The sequence below is a fragment of the Bufo bufo genome, chromosome 1 (assembly GCF_905171765.1).
Source record: "Bufo bufo chromosome 1, aBufBuf1.1, whole genome shotgun sequence".
In the NCBI taxonomy this organism is placed as follows: Eukaryota; Metazoa; Chordata; class Amphibia; order Anura; family Bufonidae; genus Bufo; species Bufo bufo.
In genome coordinates, this window is record NC_053389.1 from 41,332,145 (window position 1) to 41,356,798 (window position 24,654).

General features: G+C 45.1%; 1 protein-coding gene across 1 annotated transcript in view; it reads right to left on the bottom strand.

The window, feature by feature from the left end:
• Nucleotides 1-5,782: 5,782 nt before the first annotated feature.
• The window catches only part of ARHGAP33 (Rho GTPase activating protein 33), a 72,009-nt gene continuing 53,137 nt past the window's right edge, over nucleotides 5,783-24,654 (bottom strand). Inside the window, exons 14-23 of the mRNA XM_040422229.1 lie at nucleotides 16,282-16,426; nucleotides 16,080-16,162; nucleotides 14,197-14,304; nucleotides 13,407-13,537; nucleotides 11,534-11,711; nucleotides 10,281-10,414; nucleotides 10,134-10,202; nucleotides 9,164-9,712; nucleotides 8,212-8,576; nucleotides 5,783-7,460 (exon numbers count right to left, since the gene is read on the bottom strand). Coding sequence (XP_040278163.1) covers nucleotides 6,453-7,460; nucleotides 8,212-8,576; nucleotides 9,164-9,712; nucleotides 10,134-10,202; nucleotides 10,281-10,414; nucleotides 11,534-11,711; nucleotides 13,407-13,537; nucleotides 14,197-14,304; nucleotides 16,080-16,162; nucleotides 16,282-16,426 — 2,770 coding nt within the window. The 3' untranslated portion in view covers nucleotides 5,783-6,452. The remainder of the gene's footprint in view (nucleotides 7,461-8,211; nucleotides 8,577-9,163; nucleotides 9,713-10,133; nucleotides 10,203-10,280; nucleotides 10,415-11,533; nucleotides 11,712-13,406; nucleotides 13,538-14,196; nucleotides 14,305-16,079; nucleotides 16,163-16,281; nucleotides 16,427-24,654) is intronic.

Genomic DNA, 24,654 nt, shown 5'->3' on the forward strand with positions numbered 1-24,654 from the left:
AACCATTTACAAACCTGCTTTTATCTGAATTAACAATAGAAGGGCGCCACCTAGTGGCCAAGCTAATTATAAACCATTCACCCCTGTCAAAAACACCCAATAAAAAGGCCACGCCCTGAACATGCAGAAGCAAAAAACGTCACATTCACCTACTGACCACATAGCCAAAAAGTGCACAAAAACGTGACCTAAACCTTGTGTGCAAATCAAAAATTTCCCGAGTCCCCTGTGTGAATGAAGCGGCGGTGCGCATGCGCGACCACTGCTCAGTTCACTTCTATCAGACTGCTGGGGGTAGCTGCACGCTGTACTTAGTAGTCCTATAGAAAGGACACCACTGCTCCATTCACAGAGACTACACGGGGGGGCAGGGCATTCTTGTGATCGCTGGTAGTCCCAGAGCTCACGAACATATTTTCTTTCCGCTTCCGTTCCGTTTTTTTTGCGGACCGTATGCAGAACCATTCACTTCAATGGGTCCGCAAAATCAACAGAAGGTACTTAGTGTGTGCATTCCGTTTCCGTTCCACAAAAAAATAGTGCATGCACTATTATTGGACGCAAATCACGGTCCGAGTCCCTATTCAAGTCAATGGGTCCGCAAAAAATACGTAACGCACACGGAACACATCCGTATTTTGTGGATCCATACTGTAGAAATGCTGTGCCCATATTGCTCATGTGCTTGGCGATTAATAAGTTACTGTTTCCGTTCCGCAAAAAACGGATCAAATACGGAAACCATACGGATATGTTTTGTGCAATAACAGAACGGAAGAGGACTTAAATCAAAGAAGAAAAAAAAACTTGGATGCGGAACAATGGATCAGTGAAAAACGGACCGCAAAACAACAGCGGTCGTGTGCATGAGCCCTAACACTGACATAATGCTGTCTGTTATGCAATACATTCGAGAACTGTAAGGCCCCTTTCACGCGAGCGAGTATTCCGCGCGGGTGCGATGCGTGATGCGAACGCATTGCACCCGCACCTTATCCTGACCCATTCATTTCTATGGGGCTGTGCACATGAGCGTTGTTTTTCACGCATCACTTGCGCATTGCGTGAAAATTGCAGCATGTTCTATATTCTGCGATTTTCACGCAACGCTGGGCCCCGTAGAAGTGAATGGGTTTGCGTGAAAATCGCATCCCATCCGCAAGCCAGTGCGGATGCGATGCGTTTTTCACGGATGGTTGGTAAGAGATGTTGTTTGTAAACATTCAGTTTTTTTAGCACGCGCGTGCAAAACGCATCGTGATAAAAACTGAACGCAATCGCAAACAAAACTGAATGAACCTGTTTGCGAAATCGCACAGTTTTCACTGAACGCATCCGGACCTAATCCGGACACGCTTGTCTGCAAGGGGCCTAAGGGTTACACAGCATCATAAATCAATATATTGCTATGCGACCCCGGCAGTGCTGGAAGTTTAGGACGGGTGCTGCACTGCGAGTCTGGAGCGTGACACTCGCTCGTCTGAAAGGGGCCTTATGATCACATGCTGACCACTGATATAGGAGACAGGTGGTCGTTACCACTGACTACCACTGAACTGCAGCGGGGACATGGTCACGTAACCAGTGGTAAAAAACAAAACAAAAAAAAAACGGTTCATCTTACTGCTGCAGCGCACATCTATATACAAGTAGTCCAGAATTGTTATTTAAAGCTACAGAAGCCAATTTTTACCTAGAAAATCCCTGTCAAAATGAATCTGAAAATAAAAAATGCCAAACTCACTGCTGGTCACATGACAGAAAAAAATAAATTGGGATCAAGATTAAAATACATGGAAAATAAAATGTATATTTAAAAAAAACTTAAAGGGCATCTGTCATCAGTTTTGTACCTATGACACTGGCTGACCTGTTACATGTGCACTTGGCAGCTGAAGGCATCTGTGTTGGTCCCATGTTCATATGTGCCCGCATTGCTGAGAAACGTGATGTTTTACTATATGCAAATGAGCCTCTAGGAGCAACGGGGGCGTTACCATTACACCTAGCGGCTCTGCACTTTGACAGACAGCACCAGGCAGGGAAAAAATCATCACACCTGGCCCTGTCACAGTGGAGGGGGCGCAGCAGTTGCAGAGAGAGCAGAGCCTCCAGGTGTAATGGTAACGCCCCCGTTGCTCCTAGAGGTTCATTTGCATATAGTAAAACTTCATTATTCTCAGCAATGCGGGCACATATGAACATGGGACCAACACAGATGTCTTCAGCTGCCAAGTGCACATGTAACAGGTCAGCCGGTGTCATAGGGACAAAACTGCTGACAGATGCTCTTTAATATAATACTTAAAATAAAAAAAATAAACACTTTTTTATTTAAATAAGATTACTGTGCACATTTGTTCCCCCCCAACTTAGTGATAACATACATGAACAGTCCGGGTCATCCAGGCAAAGCGCTGCAATGCATTCTGGGAGAAGACAGGGGCCTCTTAGCGAGTAGCACTCTGCAAATAATGAGTTTTCTCCACGAGGGTAATAGTCATTAACCTTCATTACCAGCCTGATAAGTGGCGGCTTATTAGCTCTTCAGCTCTGCAATAATGTGCAGCGAGACAAACACACAGGAGGGGGATTTATCATCTTACCCGGGGCCTGCGTTTGCCGCAATTTGGGTCAAATGCATCAAACACTTTTCTTTAGCGCGGTTACTCCAGCTTTGTTTACGCCCCCCCCCCCCACTTACTGGAGATAGATTGCGGCAGTTATTGGCGACTTTTTTGAAAAAATAAATAAATAAATGCAAATAGATACATTTGGTGTTCATGTCCCTACCACCCACTTTTCAAGAGTAGCGTAAAACCCCAAAAAGCGGGCACCCGGCAAGACCTCATGCATCAGTTTTGCAGTCCACAAACCAAGGATCTGCAAAATACGGATACTGTGCGTGTGTCGACCCACAAACAAATGCAGATGGCACAGGGACGGTATCTGTATTTTGCAGATCTGGTCACGTCATGAGGCCTTCGTGTCGGAATGGCAGCGGCCGGGGGAGGGAAGTATTGCTTCTCTTATTTTTTGTAAGGGCTCATTCACATCAGCGCGGTTTAGCTCCATCATAGGAACAAAAATAACTGCAGTGCCAGATCCGCCATATGATGGACACAATGGACAGTAGTGCCGTCTGTCAGCTTTCCATCATGGTGTCCACTATTTTTGAGGAAATCTGCCACACTGCTGTCTAGGGATGAGTGAACCCAACGTTTTCAGGTTCGGCTTTCGGGTGGTGGAGGAATTCCATTAGCGCGGAATTGGGGCACATCATATCCTAGCGATGTGCCCCCATTGTCCATGATTAGACAACCCCTTTAAGGTAACCTCAGCACCGGAAGCACGGAGCCGTGTTGTTCCATTACTGGAGCTACCCCAAAACAGGTGATCAACAGGGGCTGTGAGGTGTCAAGTCAGGATAGGCCGTCAATAGTGAAGGAGTGGATAACCCCCCTTTAAGTGCTTGTGTAAAAATAAAAAAATGGGGGAATTTAAAGGGGGTTTCCTGGAATACACCATTGATGACCATAGGCCATCAATATTCAATGATTAGAGAGCTGCAGCCTCTTCAAACAGCTGATCAGTGGGGGGTTCCAGGAGTCGGACCCCCATCCCCACATTTATGAAAAATGAATGTTAGGCTACTTTCAAATCTGCGTTTTTTAATTCAGGTATATTGAGATCCGGCAGTTTTGTCCCCATTCATTGTCGCGTTTTGGGGCCAGACACAAAACCGCTGCAAACCCCGTTTTTGTGTCCAGTTTGCAAAACTGAACAAACCTGATCAGGCATGAAAATCAATGTCAATGGTGCCTGATCCGTTTTCTTTTTTTTTTTTTTGTCAGTTTTGATTTAACACAACTGGATCCAGCCGAAACAGAGCCATCAGGATGTAATGGAACGGATCCTTTTTATTCAGGTTTTTACATCCTCTGCTGAATCTCAAAACCTGAATAAAAAATGCAGATGTGAAAGTAGCCTAAGGGTACTTTCACACTTGCGTTAAAGTTTTCCGGTATTGAGTTCCGTCCTAGGGGCTCAATACCGGAAAAAAACGCTTCAGTTTTATCCTAATGCATTCTGAATGGAGAGCAATCCATTCAGTATGCATCAGGAGGTCTTTAGTTCAGTCACTCTTTTACGGTATTTGGCCGCATGCTGCGGTATTTTCTCCGGCCAAAATTCCGGAACATTGAAATGTATTAATGCCGGATCCGGTACCAAGTGTGCATGCGCAGACCTTTAAATCTGTGAAAAAAATTAATAACGGATTAGTTTTTCCGGATGACACCAGAGAAACGGATCCGGTATTTCACTGCATTTGTAAGCCAGATCCGGAAACAAATGCTATCCGTTTGCATACGGATTTCTGGATCCGGCAGGCAGTTCCGTCTTGCTCCGCATTCTATTAACGCTGGTAGGAAAGTAACCTAAATCAAAGATAAAAATAAACAAAAAGAACTAAAAAACATACACCTTGCCATAAAAATGACAAATCATAAATGTATTAAACTGGAAGTAATCAAAATGATGCTAGAGCATCTGAAAAATGAGTTGCCGTATATGTAAAAAAAAAAATGGTTAAAAAAACCTATTGAGAATTAAAGGGGTTATCCAATCCTATAAAAAGCCCCCCAATATGCCGGACATCCCCCCCCCCCCCCCCTGAATTTACTTACCTTGGTTCCCGCACTGCCGCTGCTGCTTTTCCCCCGTACTCTGATCAGTGTCGGGGGGGGGGAGAAGCCAATGGCAGGCGGGGACGAGGACGAGCCTCCCTAGCTTCGCAGGTGAGGCTAGGGAGGCTCGTCCCCGTCTGCCATTGGCTGCTCCCCCCAACAACGGATGTTTTCATCCGAGCATGGGGAGAAGCAGCAGCGGCGGTGCGATCACCAGGAGCGGCACAGGGAGCAGGAGCGGAGGTAAGTATATTCAGTGTGAGGCGCCCAGCATATTGGGGGGCTTTTTATAGGATGGGATAACCCCTTAAATGTAACAAGAAATTTTAAGTGTACTTAGCCTTTCAACAAACTCTGCATTAAATAATAGTACAGTGTGTGTATATGAGGAATTATACAATTTCTGGCCATTCTATCACTTACATCTGCCATTTTTAGCAGTTTTCCTCTGTACATGCTGAACATCTAGTCTGCCATCCACCGCACAGTGAAAGTAGAGGAGAAGCTGCTTCCTAACCTTCTCTAATTCATTCAGAAGGCCCAGGATCATGAAAGACATTACAGAGAGGTACTGACCTGTATTGGTTGTGAATCTAGCACTTGTTCTGAGAGATCAATCACCTATGAAGTAGTCTACTGCTCACTTCTCAACCCTACCCTCTCCATAGACTTCTATTGACATCCATAAAATGATCCTCCACTGTGAAAAGCAATTGGGGGCGAGGTAAGCAGCTGATAACATGAGAACTAGACATTTCTTACTGATGAAACATATTACAAAGTTTCTTGTGGTTGCTAGTACTAGATTTATGTGAAGTTTTTTTTTAAATTATGCGAAGAGAGTAATTCATTTGTACTGGCCGTTCTGGGGTTATATATTTGACATATAGGACATACAGTAGTTTTATTGGAAATGTTCATATAGAACTAAATTATTTAAAAAAATTTATATTAAAAAGGAGTAGCCACGTCAAGGTAATTATGAGAATCCAAGAAAAAAAAGAATTAAATAAAATATACATATTTGCTGTCCTTTGCTTTTTTTTTTTTTACATTGATTTTTTTCCCAATTTTCCAAGTTTTTAGTGGGGATTTAAGGCACTATGGGAGACGAAGAAAAAGTGCCAGTAAGTGCCCGTTTAAGCCAGGAGTAAATGATTGTGTATACAATTATGTCATAATACAACTACAATGAACTGCGCACATATTACAGCCCCCTGCATGGCAGAAGGACAATAGAACCAAGTGATTACAATCATCCGAGTGCAATAATTCATACTGCAAAAATCTAATAAATAATTACAGTCCATGGAAGTGATTTAATGCTGGGCATAATCCAAGTTTTAATTTGCTTTTCTACCCACTTCCTGCCCATCTCATGCAACCCTTGGAGCGGTCATGGACATGGCTAAATGCAAGGGAGGATCTGTCTGCTGGGAGAGGTCATCTATTATCATTAACCCATGCATGGCAGTGCTTTCCATGGACCATGAAGAATGTTTGTAACATTGTCCATGTGTTAAACGTGACTGGGGGGTCGAGATGAAATAATTATTTGCTATTTTTTTTTAAATTGACGCAAAATTGTTTCCTATTCCCCACACAGGACCACTACACACACACACAACAGGTCAAGAGTTCAGTACAGCTGATTTAGTGTTTGGTTTCTGGCTCCTCGTGGGCGTGTCTAGAAAGGGACCAAGTTCTGATCAGTGATTTGACATTAGTGAAATCTACAAGAACATGGGTTCTCTTAAGTTCTTCTCAACAGTAACTCCTAGTTTGCCCCTCTGTGTGAACCGTCCAGGGAGAACCCATGAATCCTGCGGGGGTGGCAGACCTGTGTGGAGGTCCTCTTTGCTCCAGGTTTCCATACAGTGTCCCTCCCTCTGACAGCATACAGTGTGGGGCCACATAGCTCATTCTCTGGCCCCCTCCTTCAGGAGTCTCATAAGTGATAATTGGAGGTTCTGTAGCCTCTTGGTATTTAGGTTGTGTGCCCCACATCGCAGTGTGAGGAGGTGGGCGAAAAAAGCCAAGAGACCCCTCCCTTCTTAACGGTTGGGGGTTGTGCTGTTGTTTTGTGGGTTGAGGGTCTACAAAGCTTTCATGCCTTCCTATGCTAGGGGGTTGGCCAGGACGCTGCTTGTGCGGCAGGTCTGGTTTTGGATCTGCAGGGTCCCTATTGCCCTGGAAATGGCTACCTATATCTGCTTTTGGGGGGAGATTAACATAAATTGGTTCCTCTCTTCTCCCTTGTTGGTGAGGTCGGGAAATGTTAGCTTGACCTCTACCTTCAGCGGTCCCCATATACGGATATGGGACACTTCCCCCTACAATATATGAGCGCAAATGTGCGGGAGGCGTCCTGTCCCAACGCTGATAACTCAAAAGCTCTGGTTGAGGTGGAGGAGGCCGCCCATACCAGGCAGGTGGAGGTACAGAATGAGGGTGATGAGATGGAGGTGATGCCATGTAAGGCCAAGGGGTTTGAATTAATCCATATGAGGCATTGAAGGGTGCCATATGTGGAGGGTCTCCCAATATCTCGTAATAGAGGCCCTCTGGTTCTGGCCAAGGAGGAGCAGAGCGATGTGGAGGCATCCGAGGTCCTTCCTCTGGAAATCTGTATGGGGGTGGACGTGTGCGTGGAGGAAAAAGACCTGGAGGCGCAGGAAGGCTGCCAGACCTTGTATGTAGACGAGGAGCTCTGGAAAGAGGGGTGGCTGCTGGGGCCATTTTTCGGAGATCTGCTGGGGTGGAGCCTGGTGCCTGCCAGATCAAAGAAGAAAAGTAAACAAATGCAAACAGTTTTGCGACCATACACTGCCCCCAATGGCGTCTACTACCATACACTGCCCACGTGCCACCCTATACTGGTCTGTGAGAACACGGGCCAACCCATACTGGTCTGTGAAGACCTGTACCACACTATACCGCTCTGTGAAGACCTGTGCATCCTATACTAGGCTGTGAAGACATGTCACTCAGTACTGGACTATGAGGACCTGTGCTACCCTATATTGAGCTGTGAAGACCTGTGCCACCCTATACTGAGCTGTGAAGACCTGTGCCACACTATACTAGGCTGTGAGGACAGGTTACTCTGTACTGGACTATGGGGACCTGTGCCACCTAATACTGGGCTGCAAAGACCTGTGCCATCCTAAACTAGGCTGTGAAGACCTGTTCCACACTATACCGCTCTGTGAAGACCTGTGCACCCTATACTAGGCTGTGAAGACATGTCACTCAGTACTGGACTATGGGGACCTGTGCCACCCTATACTCGGCTGTGAAGACCTGTACCACACTATACCTCTCTGTAAAGACCTGGGCACCCTATACTGCTCTGTGAAGACCTGTGTCACCCTAAACTAGGCTGTGAAGATGAGTCACTCAGTACTGGGCTATGATGACATGTCACTCTGTATTGGTCTGTGACATCCTGTGTCACCCTATACTGGTTTGTGAAGACCTATGTCATCCTATACTGGTATGTGAAGACATGTGCCACCCTCACCATAGTAGTGTGCATCTGGGGTCTCGGTGGCCGTTGTTGGGTGTCGATTTTCTCATTGAGCCTGATTAATGGTGGTCGCAGCTCGGAGTACAGGGGACCCTCCTTTGGCGCCGAGCTCTCACTGCACTCCATGGACAGGGAACGTCTGAATACTGAGGTGGAGGGGTGCGGGGGTGCTGATCTCTGTGACAACTTTGCAGGGACAGTCCCGGTGGATACTGAAGACTGAAGGGCGCGCTGGGCGCTCTCTGCCAACTTCAAAGCCATAAGCCGAGCGGGATCTTTTGGGGGTGGAGGAGGTGGAAGCTGTCGCATGACAGACATCGGTGGAGCACGAGCGGTTTGCTGTGGAGAGAGCGTCACTCCTGTGAGAAAGGGGGTCAAAACATACGTGTTCAGTACTGGGCAGACACCTTGCATCCTTTACAATGTACGTATCTTAAACTCGAACTCCATCACATTTTATACTCCAGTTACATCCAGAGCTGATTTTACAATTCTACTAGTTTTCTACTAACAGGTGACCCTCATCTCCTGCTAGTTCAGTCTGTAAAGTGTGGCTCCGTGGGAGATGGAGTGTGTATGCCGTGTCTGCCATCACAGTGCTAATCAGTGGCCAGCAGCTAAATTCTGAATGCAGCTTTTGAAATGACTAGAGTAAATGATGTGAAGTAGCTAAAATTTTCTTCACTGGAAATAGTTTTTTCTCATGTAACTACCTAAGGGACAATTCAGGACTAACTTAATACTGTTTTATACAAGGTTAAGCCCCCAAGGGGGTGGGGCATGACAGATTCAAGAACACCAATTGTAGAGGAGCAGCACTCCGCCCCCAAGGGGCCTCTACTGGGCATGAGAGTGTTCCTTTAATGATGGGTGCAGCTGTGACGACACCTGTATATCTCGTGATTGAAGTTGCTGTCAGAATTAATAGATCTACACGGTCACTAACCCTTTGGGGCATCTTCTTGGCTAGGGGCCGCAGTTACTTTTCCCTTCGCCTCCTTCTGACAGGCCTCGCCAAGACGCAGTTGGCAGGATTGAAGCAGCAAGTTCAACATCTGAGGAGGAGGAGACAGACTCCGGGGAGCCTGGTTATCCATGTCTGTGACCAAGCGCTCAGGCGGGCTGTGAGAGGGGGACGGGGAGCAGCCACCGGTAGGAGAAAGACTCAGTCGGCGCGGTAGGGTATGGCCTTGGCTGGTCACTTCTGCTTTGACTATTGTAGGAGACTTCCCTTCTTCGTGGTCAGAGAACGAAAGGCGGAAAGATAAAGGGTCAAAACCAAGACCGTCCATCTCGGGGAGCGGCGGCGACAAGTCCAGGTCTTCTTCAATCCATGCTGACTGGGGACGGCCTGATGTAGGAGGAGGGGATGGCACGCCAGGGGGAGAAGGGGATGACTGCGCCAGGCTTTCTGCCGACCGGCAATGAGGCAGCCGAGAGGTGAGGCCGTCGCTTGTTGAACGTGGCCGCCGGAGACGTGAGGCCCGGTGAAATCCTGCAATGGAACGAGAGTTGCTGCATTGAGGCTGGGGAGAGGGTATCAAAAAAATGCAGAGGAAAATAGGAGTATTTGCCCACACCAACCAATCACAGGCCTAGGAGTTGTACTCAGATTGGAACAGATTGGTTGCTATGGGCTACTGCTTTAATTTGGAAAACTGGCGAAATTTTCAACACAATTATTAATTCATGAATTCTACAGCACCATGAGACTCTTCCTCTTCTTGTAACTAACTGGGAAATTCTGAAGATGAGTAATGAGTGCCCCCTGCTGGAGGCTCTGGGTATTCTTGCCTAACAGCAGAAGGATGCTCAGTGCAGGCACCCGCTATACTGACATATACATACTGAGCGGAAATAATCTCCTGCTCAGAGATGATGGAGGTTGGACTAGGAGGTAAATGTCGAATACGTACCAGTTACACTGGTGTGAGAACACAGCGACTCCTCGCTCTTAGCTGAACGCAACGTCACAGTTTCCAAGACTGCAGAGATAAAAGAGAGGTGTAATGAAAAAGTCAGCGTCAAACACCACAGGAGGGCAGGGAATACAATACTGTCACCTCTCTGGTGGGCGGCTGTCTCTCGGAGACCTCCAGAGCGAGATTTCTTCTGCTGCGATGAATTTTTGCCTATAGCAAAGAATGTTCTCCAGCTGCTGCCACCACCAGATTTCTTCCTACTACGTGGACCTTTCCTAACAGAGGTAAAAGCAAGAGGGTTATTGTTAATAGGAGGCAGTATTATAGCAGTTATATTCTTGTACATAGGAGCAGTATTATAGTAGATAAATTCTTGCACATAGGAGCAGTATTATAGTAGTTATATTCTTGTACATAGGTGCAGTATTATAGTAGTTATATTCTTGTACATAGGAGCAGTATTATAGTAGTTATATTCTTGTATCAATGAGCCATATTATAGTAGTTATATTCTTGTACATAGGAGCAGTATTATAGTAGTTATATTCTTGCACATAGGAGCAGTATTATAGTAGTTATATTCTTGTACATAGGAGGCAGTATTATAGTAGTTATCTTCTTGTACATAGGAGCAGTATTATAGTAGTTATATTCTTGTACATAGGAGGCAGTATTATAGTAGTTATATTCTTGTACATAGGAGCAGTATTATAGTAGTTATATTCTTGAACATAGGAGCAGTATTATAGTAGTTATATTCTTGTACATAGGAGGCAGTACTATAGTAGTTATATTCTTGTACATAGGAGGCAGTATTATAGTATTTATATTCTTGTACATAGGAGCAGTATTATAGTAGTTATATTCTTGTACATAGGAGCAGTATTATAGTAGTTATATTATTGTACATAGGAGACAGTATTATAGTAGTTATATTCTTGTACATAGGAGGCAGTATTATAGTAGTTATATTCTTGTACATAGGAGCAGTATTATAGTAGTTATATTCTTGTACATAGGAGCAGTGTTATAGTAGTTATATTTTTGTACATAGGAGGCAGTATTATAGTAGTTATATTCTTGTACATAGGAGCAGTGTTATAGTAGTTATATTTTTGTACATAGGAGGCAGTATTATAGTAGTTATATTTTTGTACATAGGAAGCAGTATTATAGCAGTTATATTCTTGTACATAGGAGGCAGTATTATAGTAGTTATATTCTTGTACATAGGAACAGTATTTTAATGGTAGTTGATAGCACATTACTCATCAATGAGCACATAAAAATCTCCATGAAAAATAAAGACAATATGAAAATTGTGCTCCATCCTGAGTTATGATATATAAGCTTACAAAATAATCACAACTGTCCTTGTCCTTTCCATTTCATACCTTTCGTCACTGCTCTCTAGCGCCCTCTCATGCTTGTTGGGTGAAATTTTGTCTGCTCCCAGTTTCTCTGCTGCTTCCCTTTGACTCTGACTCCGTGCCTGAGCCTCTTGTAAACTTACAAGGCGGCCTGATGGACAACTGCCCATCAGAGAGCGAGGTCTTATCGGTCCACAGCGACCTGTATGGACAAAAGATAATTATAGATTATGATGTTCGGTACGTTCCTAATGGTAACCTCCACACCACAAGGATTAATCAAATCAATGGTGCTCCATGCAAAGCTTTATCGGAGAGTACGCCACAAAATAATTTTTGGCTGGATGTCCCCTAAAGTCCTGAACCCTGTAAGCCATTTTTTTGTGTAGCAGCCCTGCTTCTAAAAGTGTTAACGGTGTGTCCCTCATTTAAAGTGACGCTCCACCTCCATAGCCACTAATGTATCAGCATCTGTCCCATACGTCATTACTTTTTACATTCATTTTACATTATATAACGGACACCACTTATGGAGAAACTTCTTGTCCGATGCGGGAATTATGGTAGTCTTTGAGGTAGGTGAGGACGGTGTTTAAAGGTGGAACTTATCTAAAATCTTTAAGACACATCTATAATCTTCCCAGAGTCATCTAGGCTCCTGATTATGCCTAAATACTTTGACATATTGGGGATAAAAGGGGTGTGAAATTTTTCCATGCAGACAAAATTTTACAAACAATAAAAAGTTAAAAAAATCTGAAGTAATTAAACAAAGTGGAAACATACAAGTATTCAATAAGAAAACCAAGTACAGGATCAGATCAGTCGTAAGGCAATAGAAGACATGTTTAATAAGTTTTGTGTCATAATTCACAGATATATGGATAGTAAAAAAAAAAAAATTTAAAAATCTGTACCAGCGGGTTTTATTTTAAAAAAAAGTCTAAAAAATAAATTAATTTGACATTTGAATTATTTTTCTCATTAGACTCTTGTATATATGCTCCTGAATAAAAAATAAAGTCCCATATATTAGGGAAATAGCTAAAAACACGTTAAGGCTTTGGCCTCCTTCTGTTGTGCAAAAATAAAAAAAAACATCCACATCAGTTCTGAGTTCTACCACTAGGTGTCAGTCTTGAGCTCTGCCTCTGACTTTTCTCTAATTCCATCTGGGGGTATCTGAGACGGGCCTGTCTTCTTCCTGGCCTGGCACCAAGCTTCGGGTAAGGTTAACAGGTGAATCTTTACCGACATGCAAGAGGCTCGACGGAGGCCGGTCTGTTTTGCTGGTAGTAAGAAGGTGGTGAAAAGAAAAAAAAAAAAAAGGGAAATACAAAGTAGACAGAAATGGATTTAGGTAAAAAAAAAAAAATTGCGTCCAACTCTAACTTTCTAAATGAAGCTTTGCCAAGGCACAGAACGATGCAAAAAGAGAAAATCAGCTCAGGAGGAATGCTGGCAAAAGCTGATACTGTGTAACAGGTAGAGAGAAAAAAAATGGGGGCACCTTGTCCCGTGGCAGCAGAAAGCAAAAAGTGCAGATGATTTCAGCCATCCAGAAGAGGAAAATGAGCAGTTTAAAAAGTTTTTTTAGCAGAGCGGCTGCAGGTCACAGTTTCCTAAATATAACAGAGGAGGAAGGGGTGTGGTCCGTGCCCATTACTGTTCCCAATTCTTTCTAGTTCAATGGAAATTCCCATTACAGAAACTAAGTTAAAACAATTGTATACAGAAGATTAATAGTAAGAAGTACTCAGAAACTAGATCATGATCCACAAGTTGTCCTTATAGTGATAGAGAGGGAGCAGAGTCGGCAAACTAGACTGAGGTCGCATGCAGCAGAAGAAGAGAGCAGCAGCTGAGGTGCGGTGCAGAGGGAGAGCACATTTCTTACCAATAGAAGTAAATGTATCACTAAAGAGAGTCTCCACATGACATAGCAGGAACTCCACCAGCACAGACTGTACCCGGACCTCCCGAAATGCGTCAGCTCCTGGTGTCCCTACAGACTCCATTTCCCGAGACCTGAAGAGAAACCACAATAATGTCTCACTGAATGTAAATGATGCACACTGGCAGTCCATCAAATGTCCTCAATCTCCAGGTAAAGCCACCGGGATCTAAGAGTTGTCTTTGAAAATGTCCTGGTGCTGACCAGCTGCACAAATATCTGCCTTTTATCATACGTTATATTTCATGTATCTAACCCCATCCTGTGTGATACTGTCTGCGGAGCGGATATATCTAATCCTATCTTGTGTCAACCGAGTGGCTGTATCTTCTGGCTGCTCAACCAATGTATCCAAGTCCATCATGTGTGATACTGTCTGCATAGGTTATGTATTTAAATATATCACATGGGATATGGTCTGCTTAGCTGATGTATCTAAGCCTATCATGTGTAATCTGGTCTGCTCAGCGGATGTATCCAAGTCTATCATGTGTGATACGGTTTGCTGAGCCGCTGTGTCGAAGATGACCTTGTGTGACATTAAGCTGCTGTATCTAACTATTGTGATAGTGGCTGCTCAGCAGGTGTATTTAACCATATCAAGTGTGATACTGCCTTCTGAGCTCCTGTATCTAATCCTATCTGCTCTACCCCAGTCTATCATGTACAATACTGTGCTGCTGAGTTGCTGTATCTAAGCCCTAAGTTACATACATGCCACTGGCTGACTCACCGCAGAAGGTTAGGAGCCCAGATAATGGCCAGGTTCCGTGCGTGCATGCCGGTCCGGTCGCTGTGCATGCTGAGACTGGACAGGTGCCTCATCAGGTACTCAAGTGTCCTGCAGAGGAAGGTAGGCGGTAGAAATCGGACATTTGTACATCCTACATGTTAACCACAATATATCCAGAGCTGCATCTCGGTAGCTGCATGCGTAACCCATTACTTTCCAGTTTTATGAGATTCACACCCAAGGAGCCCTAGATTGTGCCGAAGCAACTAGACATATGTTTCGGTATGGACTATTACCCTTACAGAATATGGGTTCCATCCATGTGTCTGCGCATGCGCAAGCTCTTCAACCTGGAGCCGTAGTTCAGACAAGGTGGTTGTTGGCGGCTGTACATGGGGGAACCATAGCCCGATACAGTCCCAGACCTTCTCCATGGTGGAGAGATCTGCCAGAGGAGCTGCTGGAGACCCTGAAGAGCATGTTGGGTAGGGTGGGTATTGTTAGAAGACCTCCTCTACTACCTGCGTCAAAATAGGCAGTAGAACTGGATCCACAATGTCCAAGACATACTGAAGGCTGGTCAATGTTACTGTCATGAATACCAGACAGGAATGAACATGGTAGCTAATGGCACCTCACAGTATGTGCTGGGCATCGTGGAACCAGTCCTACCGCCTTTTTTGACTCAGTTAAGAGATGTGATGTTCCAAAAAGATAACACCGCCACACACTGCCTGCTCTACAGCAGCTCCACTGGCAGCTCGATCACCAGATTTTTTTCCCCCCATTGAGAATGTCTGGGACAGGATGGGGAGACAGATCAGCCATGTACAGCAGCCGACAACCACCTTGTCTGAACTGCGGCTCTAAGGTGAAAGAGCTTGGTGACAGGCGGATAACCATCATCTGTATGACAGCCACCATGTCAAAGTGGCTGCCTGTATCCCAGCAAGGGGAGATGCCACCCAGTATTAATGTGACCTCAACGTATACCCTGCTGCAGAACCCCCCAAAAAAAGGGGGCACCACCCTGGTTCAGTCATCAATGACCGAGCACCACTAGCAGTTTATACTTTGTCAGTCTAAGCTCAGTCACACTAAGTAGGGACAACAAATGGTTAAAAGCTTGGCACATTGTGTTAGGTTGTCAGGAGATGGACCAGGTCCACCCCCTGAGCAGTTTGTGTTTGGGGAGTCTGAGCAGTGCAAGGGAGAAGTTGTGTGTGTTACAGCTCCTGCACAGCTAGGCCCAAAGTCACAGAACCCTAAACTCTAGGCCTACAACTGCCATGGGAAGGCGAGACCGGCCATCTGAGAAGGCCACAAACTCACTAGGCCATCAAGCTTCAGACAGCAAAGTATTACACTCGTTTAAGGCAGAAAGACTTTGCCGCTGTGGAAGGATGATTGCTGAGGCAACCTCCATACTTTAAGATGGATTGGCCACCTGTATCTCAATTCTGCACTCTCAAAAACTTTGTTTCATGCCTGTAATTTTACTGAGAGACCACAAAGTGTCTTTAAAGGGAGGGAGTACTATAACCACCATCATTGTAGCTGTCCATACGCTGCTATTCACAGCATATTGCACTGTGATATACCGGTACTGTGGAACTGTGTCTTGCTGCTATTTATACTACTACTCCTATCGTCAACTTAGTAAAAAGAGACTTTGTTACAACTAACGAGGCTGAACATTGTCTCCATACTTCAACGGCACCTCAACCAACACCAGACAGGAGCCTCAATACCAGAGTGAGCCCCGAGGGAAGAAAGGGTGCGACCTCCAGTCTCTGCATGGCCCTAGGGAGCAAAAACCACTACTCCCATCCTCCACTCACTCCTCCTGGCGTAGATTTTGTTGGTTGAGCTGCCAAGATTACCTGTAGTGTGGAGGAGGGAGCTGCTGGATGAGGTCGTGGACACGAATAAGCTTCTCTTCTTCGGCAGGGGCGGACATTGCTTCCTAATGGAGGCAACAAAGTGCAACAGGTCACAAGAGCTGACAATTCATTGTGCAATATTCAGTCCAATCAGTGTAAGGAAGTAATTATGAGGGGACATACAACCCCTAAATCTACTCACAGTGAAGGGATGATAGAGCCGGTACGTCAGCAGAGGGTTGGGGAGCTCACGGAAGTAGAGTTTACACAGAGAACTGACACAGTGCACGTCCTGCAAATACGTGTCCCGAGATAAATCCGGAATCCTCTCACTGTCAAACTCATGTCTGGGAAGAGAGAAATATAGACACTGCCATCATAGCCACATATAACAGATCATTCCTAAACATAGGAGCAGTATTATAGTAGTTATATTCTTGTACATAGGAGCAGTATTATAGTAGTTATATTCTTGTACATAGGAGGCAGTATTATAGTAGTTATATTCTTGTACATAGGAGCAGTATTATTGTAGTTATATTCTTGTACATAGGAGGCAGTATTATAGTAGTTATATTCTTGTACATAGGAGCAGTATTATAGTAGTTATATTCTTGTACATAGGAGCAGTATTATTGTAGTTAGATTCTTGTACATAGGAGGCAGTATTATAGTAGTTATATTCTTGTACATAGGAGCAGTATTATAGTAGTTATATTCTTGTACATAGGAGCAGTATTATAGTAGTTATATTCTTGTACATAGGAGCAGTATTATAGTAGTGATATTCTTGTACATAGGAGCAGTATTATAGTAGTGATATTCTTGTACATAGGAGGCAGTATTATAGTAGTTATATTCTTGTACATAGGAGGCAGTATTATAGTAGTTATATTCTTGTACATAGGAGCAGTATTATAGTAGTTATATTCTTGTACATAGGAGCAGTATTATAGTAGTTATATTCTTATACATAGGAGCAGTATTATAGTAGTTATATTCTTGTACATAGGAGCAGTATTATAGTAGTTATATTCTTATACATAGGAGCAGTATTATAGTAGTTATATTCCTGTACATAGGAGCAGTATTATAGTAGTTATATACTTGTACATAGGAGGCAGTATTATAGTAGTTATATTCTTGTACATAGGAGCAGTATTATAGTAGTTATCTTCTTATACATAGGAGCAGTATTATAGTAGTTATATTCTTGTACATAGAAGCAGTATTATAGTAGTTATATTCTTGTACATAGGAGGTAGTATTATAGTAGTTATATTCCTGTACATAGGAGCAGTATTATAGTAGTTATATTCTTGTACATAGGAGCAGTATTATAGTAGTTATATTCTTGTACATAGGAGCAGTATTATAGTAGTTATATTCTTTGTCAATTCTCTTTTTATTGTATAGCAGAGAGTTGCATAACACAGCTGATTACAATGATGTACAATTAGGTTACAATTCTTTCTCGACAAATAAGAAGCATAGGGCCGGCACCACCAGTAAGGCGACTTAGGCAGTCGCCTAGGGCGCCATCTAGCAGGGGGCGCCCTTTTGCGGTGTAAAAAAAAAAGAAAAAAAGTTGGTTATATAAGTTCGGGCGGCCCTCATGCTGCGCCTCCTGAGCGCTTGCCGCTCTAAAGAATCTCCGGCTCAGTGCTGCGCAGCCTGCTGTGTCTGCTCTGTGCTACTGCTGTTGTTAATGTAGCGTGGCCGAGCTCTGTTCGGTCCGCGGTACAGGAGCTTTTGTTTCCTGTACCCAGCCGGACTGACAGGAAGTGCACACTTAGTGTGCACTTCCTGTCAGTCCGGCCGGGTACAAGAAACAAATGCTCCTGTACCGCGGACCGAACAGAGCTCGGCCACGCTACATTAACAACAGCAGTAGCACAGAGCAGACACAGCAGGCTGCGCAGCACTGAGCCGGAGATTCTTTAGAGCGGTGACAAGTGACAAGGGAGGGGGGGGGGGGAGAGTGACAAGGGAGGGAGGGGGGGGAGAGTGACAAGGGAGGGGGGGGCAGAGTGACAAGGGAGGAGGGGGGAGAAGAGAGTGACGAGGGAGGGAGGATGGGGGGGGGGAGGAGAAGAGAGTGACAAGGGAGGGAGGATGGGGGGGGAAGGGGTAGAAGAGAGTGACAAGGGAGTCCCCAGAGCCAGACTGAAGCCAGAGACCAGATCATCTTATTGTCCTGGTGGTAAGTAGACAATGCAATATGTTTATTATGTAATTGTTTAGTTATTAATACTACATTGGAAACTAATTTACCTCACATTTAGGGTCCATTCACACATCCGTGTGTGTTTTGCGGATCCACAAAACACGGACAGCGGCAATGTGCGTTCCACATTTTGCGGACCGCACATTGCCGGCACTAAGAGAATATGCCTGTTCTTGTCCGCTATTGCGGACAAGAATAGGACATGTTCTATTTTTTTCAGGATCGGAATTGCGGATCCGGGTCCGCAATTCCGTTCCGCAAAAAGGGACAGCTACAAGAAGCTAGATTAACCGTAAGGGAAACATAGCAGTTCTTTTAATTTAAAAGCTGAGAAAGGGGTGGAACATATGTGATGTCATGATATGGGCAGATCATCTGATAAGGGGGGGGGCGGCAATTTTTATCTTGCCTAGGGCGGCAAAAATCCTTGCACCGGCCCTGAGCATAGTACACAATATGTATATTCCAATTACAATGCTTAGGTCTAAAGTGTGTAGACAGACAAGGAATACATATGACAGCATAAATTCAACATCGATCCATTGCGGTAAGCCGAGCATGTGGTTGCAATAGACATTGGTATAATAACAATAAAATATGTTAAAATGAGAGTGTAGGGGGGAGAGGGAATGGGGTAGATAAAAATAAAATTAGGGGGGCAGGGGATTGGGAAGGGATAGGAGGGGGGTGTCAGGTAAGGTCTGTTCATGACACCAATTTGCACTTAGTGAACTGAAAAAGGTGAGCACTGATGGCGGTTAGGAATGAGTGGAGAGCTATTCTAGCCTCACGTAAGCACCTGAAATACCTAGGCGCTAAGTAGTTCCTGACGTCCTGGCTTGTACACTATGATTCATGTGTTATTAGGGTTCGTGTGTAAAGGCTGCCCGTTCGACTGCTCCTGTCTGAACAGGAACCAAGGTGTTCAGAGCTTCATGTACCTACTGTGGTCTCTGGCCTCCCAACTCGCTAGCTCCTCCATAAGACATATTTGATCCACTTTGGTTAGCCAAGAGTCCACAGTAGGAGGTTCAGCACGCAGCCACTTCTGCGGGAAGAGCAGCCTGGCCGCCTGTAGCAAGTGAGTGGTCAGACATTTTTCGAGGGTGAAAACGTAGAAGTTGGGAGCCACAAAAGCACCAGAGTGGGGGGCAAAGAGACAGAGATATATGTGTTATTTTTTGGATTGTTGACAATACACCGTCCCAAAATGGGCGGATCTTCGAGCAAAACCAAAAAATATGCGATAGAGTGCCCGTGTCTTCGTGGCATCTCCAGCATCTGTCAGATTGCCTCATGCCTCTGATGAACATTTGTTTTGGGGTCTGATACCATTGTGTGAGGACTTTATATGAATGTTCTTGTGTTATAGTGCATCTAGAGAAGCCATGGGAGTGCGCGTGAATGCGCAGTATATTAGTTTGTCATTTGCACATTCAGCTCAGCAGCCCAGTGTCTCAAATATTGTGGAACGGGGACTAACCAAGGACAGGTAACACATGGAGACAAGTTTGCGTGGAATGGCGTCAAAGGTCAAAAGTTTTTCAAACCAGGTCAGGTCAGGTTTATGTCTCTTACGATCTATCAATGGCTTACTAATGGAGTTAAACTCAATCAGCTCCATGAAGTTGCATGAGTTAATAAGGAGATGAAGTGGGTGTTGGTCAGGAAGTCCCCCTGAGGTCACCTCTAGAAACTCCGCTGCTGTGTATTTGCGCAGTTTAAACCAGGTCGGGGCCACTTGCGTTGTATTTGGGCGCATCGTGAAGGGGAGTAGGTCCGCTGGCATAGAAGGGTAGGGGTTATTTAAAAGTCTCAGTTTGTTATTAAGCTGTTGAATGACCGAGGCTGTTCCTCTTAGCAAAACTTGAGATCTAAGGTTGGAGGAGTTTAGGCCCCACAGACCCGCCCTTTGGACATAAGAGAGTTGTGCCAGTTCCAGTTCACTTCCCCAGTTTTGATAACTGGGAACATGGAGTTGGATCCATCTTTTCAGATGTATAGCTTGATAATATAAGTGCGCATCTGGTAACCCAAAACCTCCTATGTTCCTCCTTTGCATTAATCTGCTGTGGGCTAGCCTAGCACTCCTACCTCCCCACAGGAATGTACTGAATAGCCGCTTAACTTGAGAGAAGAAGGACAAGGGGAGAAAGATAGGTAACATCTGTAGCACATACAGAATCTTAGGCATAATGTAAGCCTTGAACAGATTTTTCCTGCCCATCCACGAGACATACGGGATCCTAAGGGAATGGAGTTGGCGTTGAACGTCTTTCAACAGAGGTTCATGATTCAGGTGGGAGATTTGGTCTAGGCTAGCAGGTAGTTTAACCCAGAAGTACGAGAGATGGGAATTTTGCCAATTTTGAACGGGATGGAGTCTTTAAGCAAGGAGATCACTTTGTTTGGGGCTGAGACATTCATAGCCTCCAATTTCGTGTAGTTCACTTTAAAATTAGATTGTCTCCCATATTGTTCAAAGAGGGATAGTAGATGCGGAAAGGCCTCAACAGGGTTTGTAAGCATAACCAGAAGGTCGTCTGCATAAGCGGCGTTTATGAATTCAGGAGAGTTTTCCTTAAGTTGTATTCCTCTCATGCCAGGGTGTTCTCTGATGGCTTGCAACAGCGTCTCCATGACCATAACATACAGGGTAGGTGACAGGGGACATCCCTGACGAGTCCCGTTTGTAATCGGGAATGGTTGGGACAGCGTGCCATTCACCCGTATACGGGCACTAGGTTTGCGGTAAAGGGACATAATGGCCGTTTGGAATTGTTCTGGTATGTCGAATTTATGCAGAGTTTTCCGCATCCACACCCAGCAAGACTAATGAAGCACCTCTTTTCTTGGCCAACTGCATGGCCGAGATTACTCTGCAAGAGTTTTGATTGCCCTCACGCCCTGGCACAAACCCGGCCTGATCAGGGTGAATCCGTTTCGGCAGGAGGGGGCCTAGGCGGGTAGCTAACAACTTTGCCCAAATTTTTAAATCCACGTTAAGAAGCCAAATCGGTCTATAACTGCCACACTGATTAGGGTCTTTCCCTGCTTTTGAGAGAATTCTGACCGTCGCCTCTAGGGATTGTTTGTGAAGTGTGGAGTCTTTTTAAGAGGGAGTTACACCATGCAGACAGATGTGGGGTTAAAATAGTTGAAAACTTTTTGAAATAACCAACTGGGAACCCATCTGGGCCTGGGTATTTCCCCATTGGCATAGAGTTAAGGATTCTCGTCACTTTTTCTATTGTGACCGGAGCCAGCAGCGTTTGGCAAGTGTGGCAAGTTAAGATTTTGCAAAAACCCATCAGTGGCTATCTCTATGTCGGCATCTGTGTCATTATCCTGACCTCTAAGGCCGTACAGCTGGATATAAAACTGTTGGAATTCTTTTGCAATATCTAAAGGTTTTGTGCACTAGATGTCCGTCTTTCGCGTTAATCCCTGATATATAGGAGGAATCCTTTTTCTGTTTAATAAGTGAAGACATGAGTCTTGTACCTTTGTCTCCATGGGCATAAAATCTGAATTGAGCATATTGGTAAGCCTTGGCGTGACCGGTATTAAGGTGATCTTTCTGTTTTTTCCGTAGCAGTGATAGCTCTATTTGGGCAGCTATTGCTTTAGATTTCTTATGTAAGGATTCTAGAGCCGTAATTTGTTCAATCAGCGAGTGTAAAATTTTTGGTCTATCTTCATGATTTTACTGCCCAACGCTATCAGTTCCCCCCGAATGACCGCCTTATGTGTTTCCCAGATGGTGGTTATAGATACGTCATCCGTGGTGTTCTCCTTGAAGAAATATTGCAATTTGGATTCAAGGTCTCTCACCCCTTCTTCACTATCCAATAGAGTCTCATTCAGTCTCCATTGCCGGGAGTGTTGAGGTAAGTTAGAGAACCTCACGGATGTCGTGACTGGGGCATGATGTGAGACATCATGGGATCTATGGTGGACCTCTCCATTATGTCAATATGGTTACTAGAGATGAAGATGTAGTCTAGCCTTTTATATACTGTATGGGGGGCTGAAAAGAACGTGTAATCACAGTCTGTAGGGTGAGTCAAGCGCCATGTGTCTACTAAGTGGGAGTCCGAAATGTGCTTGTTTATTCTATCTAAAACCGCCTGAGTCAGTTGTGAGGATTGGTCAGAGGCCTCCAGAAGAGGGTTCAACGTAACGTTGAGGTCCCCGCCTACTAACCAGACTCCTTCAGCAAATAAGGACAGATTCGAAAGTGTAGTAGCTAACCAAGAACCCGGACCTCGGTTAGGGCTGTATAGACTTGCCAAGGTCACTAAAACAGTCCCCAGTTTCCCTTTCACAAAACCATAATGACCCTCTGGATCCGTTAAGGATGCAATGAGGGTGAAGGGAACCCGTTTGGAAATGGCAATTCCCGCCCCCCTGGATGCTTTAGCTTGGGCGCTGATGAACCAATGCTGTAAATATGATTGAGAGATTTTGGGGATATGCCCCAATTTAAAGTGAAGTTCCTGGAAAAAACAGATGTCGGTGTGAGACTTTTTCAGGAGCCGTATGACTTGTGAGCGCTTTTGGGGCGTATTAAAACCCCTGACATTGAATGAGGTGCAGTTAACCAAAGCCATCAGTGCAGTGCGGTAGGAGGGTATCAGTAGTCATGTAATGCGGTGAACATGAACATAGGGGTAACAACAACTTGGGTAAAACAAAAGCCCTTGCTACATGCAAGGACAATGGAACCCCCTAGCCAGATCTTCAGTGACAAATTGTACATCCCGAAAAGCAAGAAGGGTTCAAAGAGAATGAAAGTACACCATGATGGGACATAGGGTCCTCCAGTGGCCAAGTGGGAGCGAACCGGCATACGTAATGCCAGTCAGTAGAATGCACTGGAGCCAGAAAACCGGGACCCCATGCACCCGCAAAGTGTGGCAATATACTACACATCTATTCATAGCAACAGCCCTAACCGTATAAAGGAGCTGTAGGAGGAATAAACATGGTCTTTCAATTAATAACTTTCTCATATAAAAGGAAAATACTGCTTAACATAGCATATATCTCGTGCTGGTCGCTCGGGTCGACAACGAGCAGCTGACCACTGGAGTAAGCACAAGAGGTAAGATGTAGGCCCCCCAGCAAGGCTATGACACCAAACAGAACATAATAAACAACGTCTCTGGGGGCCCATTTTTCAAGAAAGAGCATACAACCTGTGGAGGATGTTCAGGTGTTTTTAGATTTAGACCCTTGTCCCTTTCTTGGTCGAACTTTGGACCATCTGGAGCTCTCTGGAAGATCTGGGAGCGGGATGCCAGTCTCAGCTGAGGGCAGCCATGATGGAATGTCCTGTGGAATTGCGTTCAGGAGCTCCCAAGCTGCCGGTAAGTCGTTGGGGGTCCGGATCGTGCATCTCTTGCCCTCTCTTGTGAACGTGAGGCTGAATGGAAACAGCCACTTAAAAGGGGTCTTGTTCAATCGTAGCAGTTCCGTGAGTGGACGTAGAACCCTTCTCTTGTTGAGGGTTGAGGCAGCCAAATCTTGAAACATCAATATCTTAGCCACGCCGTGGTGTAAGTCCCCGTGATCTCTAGCCACTTTGAAGAGTGCTGCGGTATCTATATATCTCAGTAGGCCACAGACCACGTCTCGCGGGGGGGTCGCCGTCTTTTGGTTTGGGGCGCAAGGAGTGATTAATGCGCTCAATAGTGATGGCGGATGCCCTGTCTGTTCCCAACAGGGTGGTAAAGATGTTGGATGCCTCCTCAGGCAACTCCTCGTGGAGCACTGTTTCCAATAGGCCTCTGAGGCGTACGTTCTTACGCCTGCTCCGGTTCTCCTGATTCTCAATCAAGGCATATGCATGGTCCAAAGAGGAGAGGTATGCGGAGCAATTATCACTGACTGTGCGAGCATAGTCCAGTATGGTCCCTTGTGTGTTCTCAAGCCTCTCAACTCGATGTCCGATATGTTTAATGTCACTTTTAATCTTCTTGAGCTCTTGTAGTACCGGAATCAAAGTGGAAGACAGTGCCTGCTGTAGGAACCTCTTAGAAATGGGTTCTAGGGTATCATTTTGCGATCCCAGTGAGCCCTCAGTGAGCGGGCTGTCGGCTCTTTCAGCGTCTTCTGACCCCTCATCAGGGTCCGGCGGCGCCATTTTGGTTTGTTCGTATGCCGGAGCTGCCACTTTCTTGTTGAAGTATTTCTATATGTCGGAGGCTCCCCGATCTTGTTTGTGTGGCTCAGGCTTGTCTTTAGGCAAATATCTGCTAACTTTTCCCATGTTTCTGCGGTTAGGGTGCGAAATAAACCACTTTGCAGAGTTGTGGAGAGGAGAGCTCTCACATGCGGCCGGTC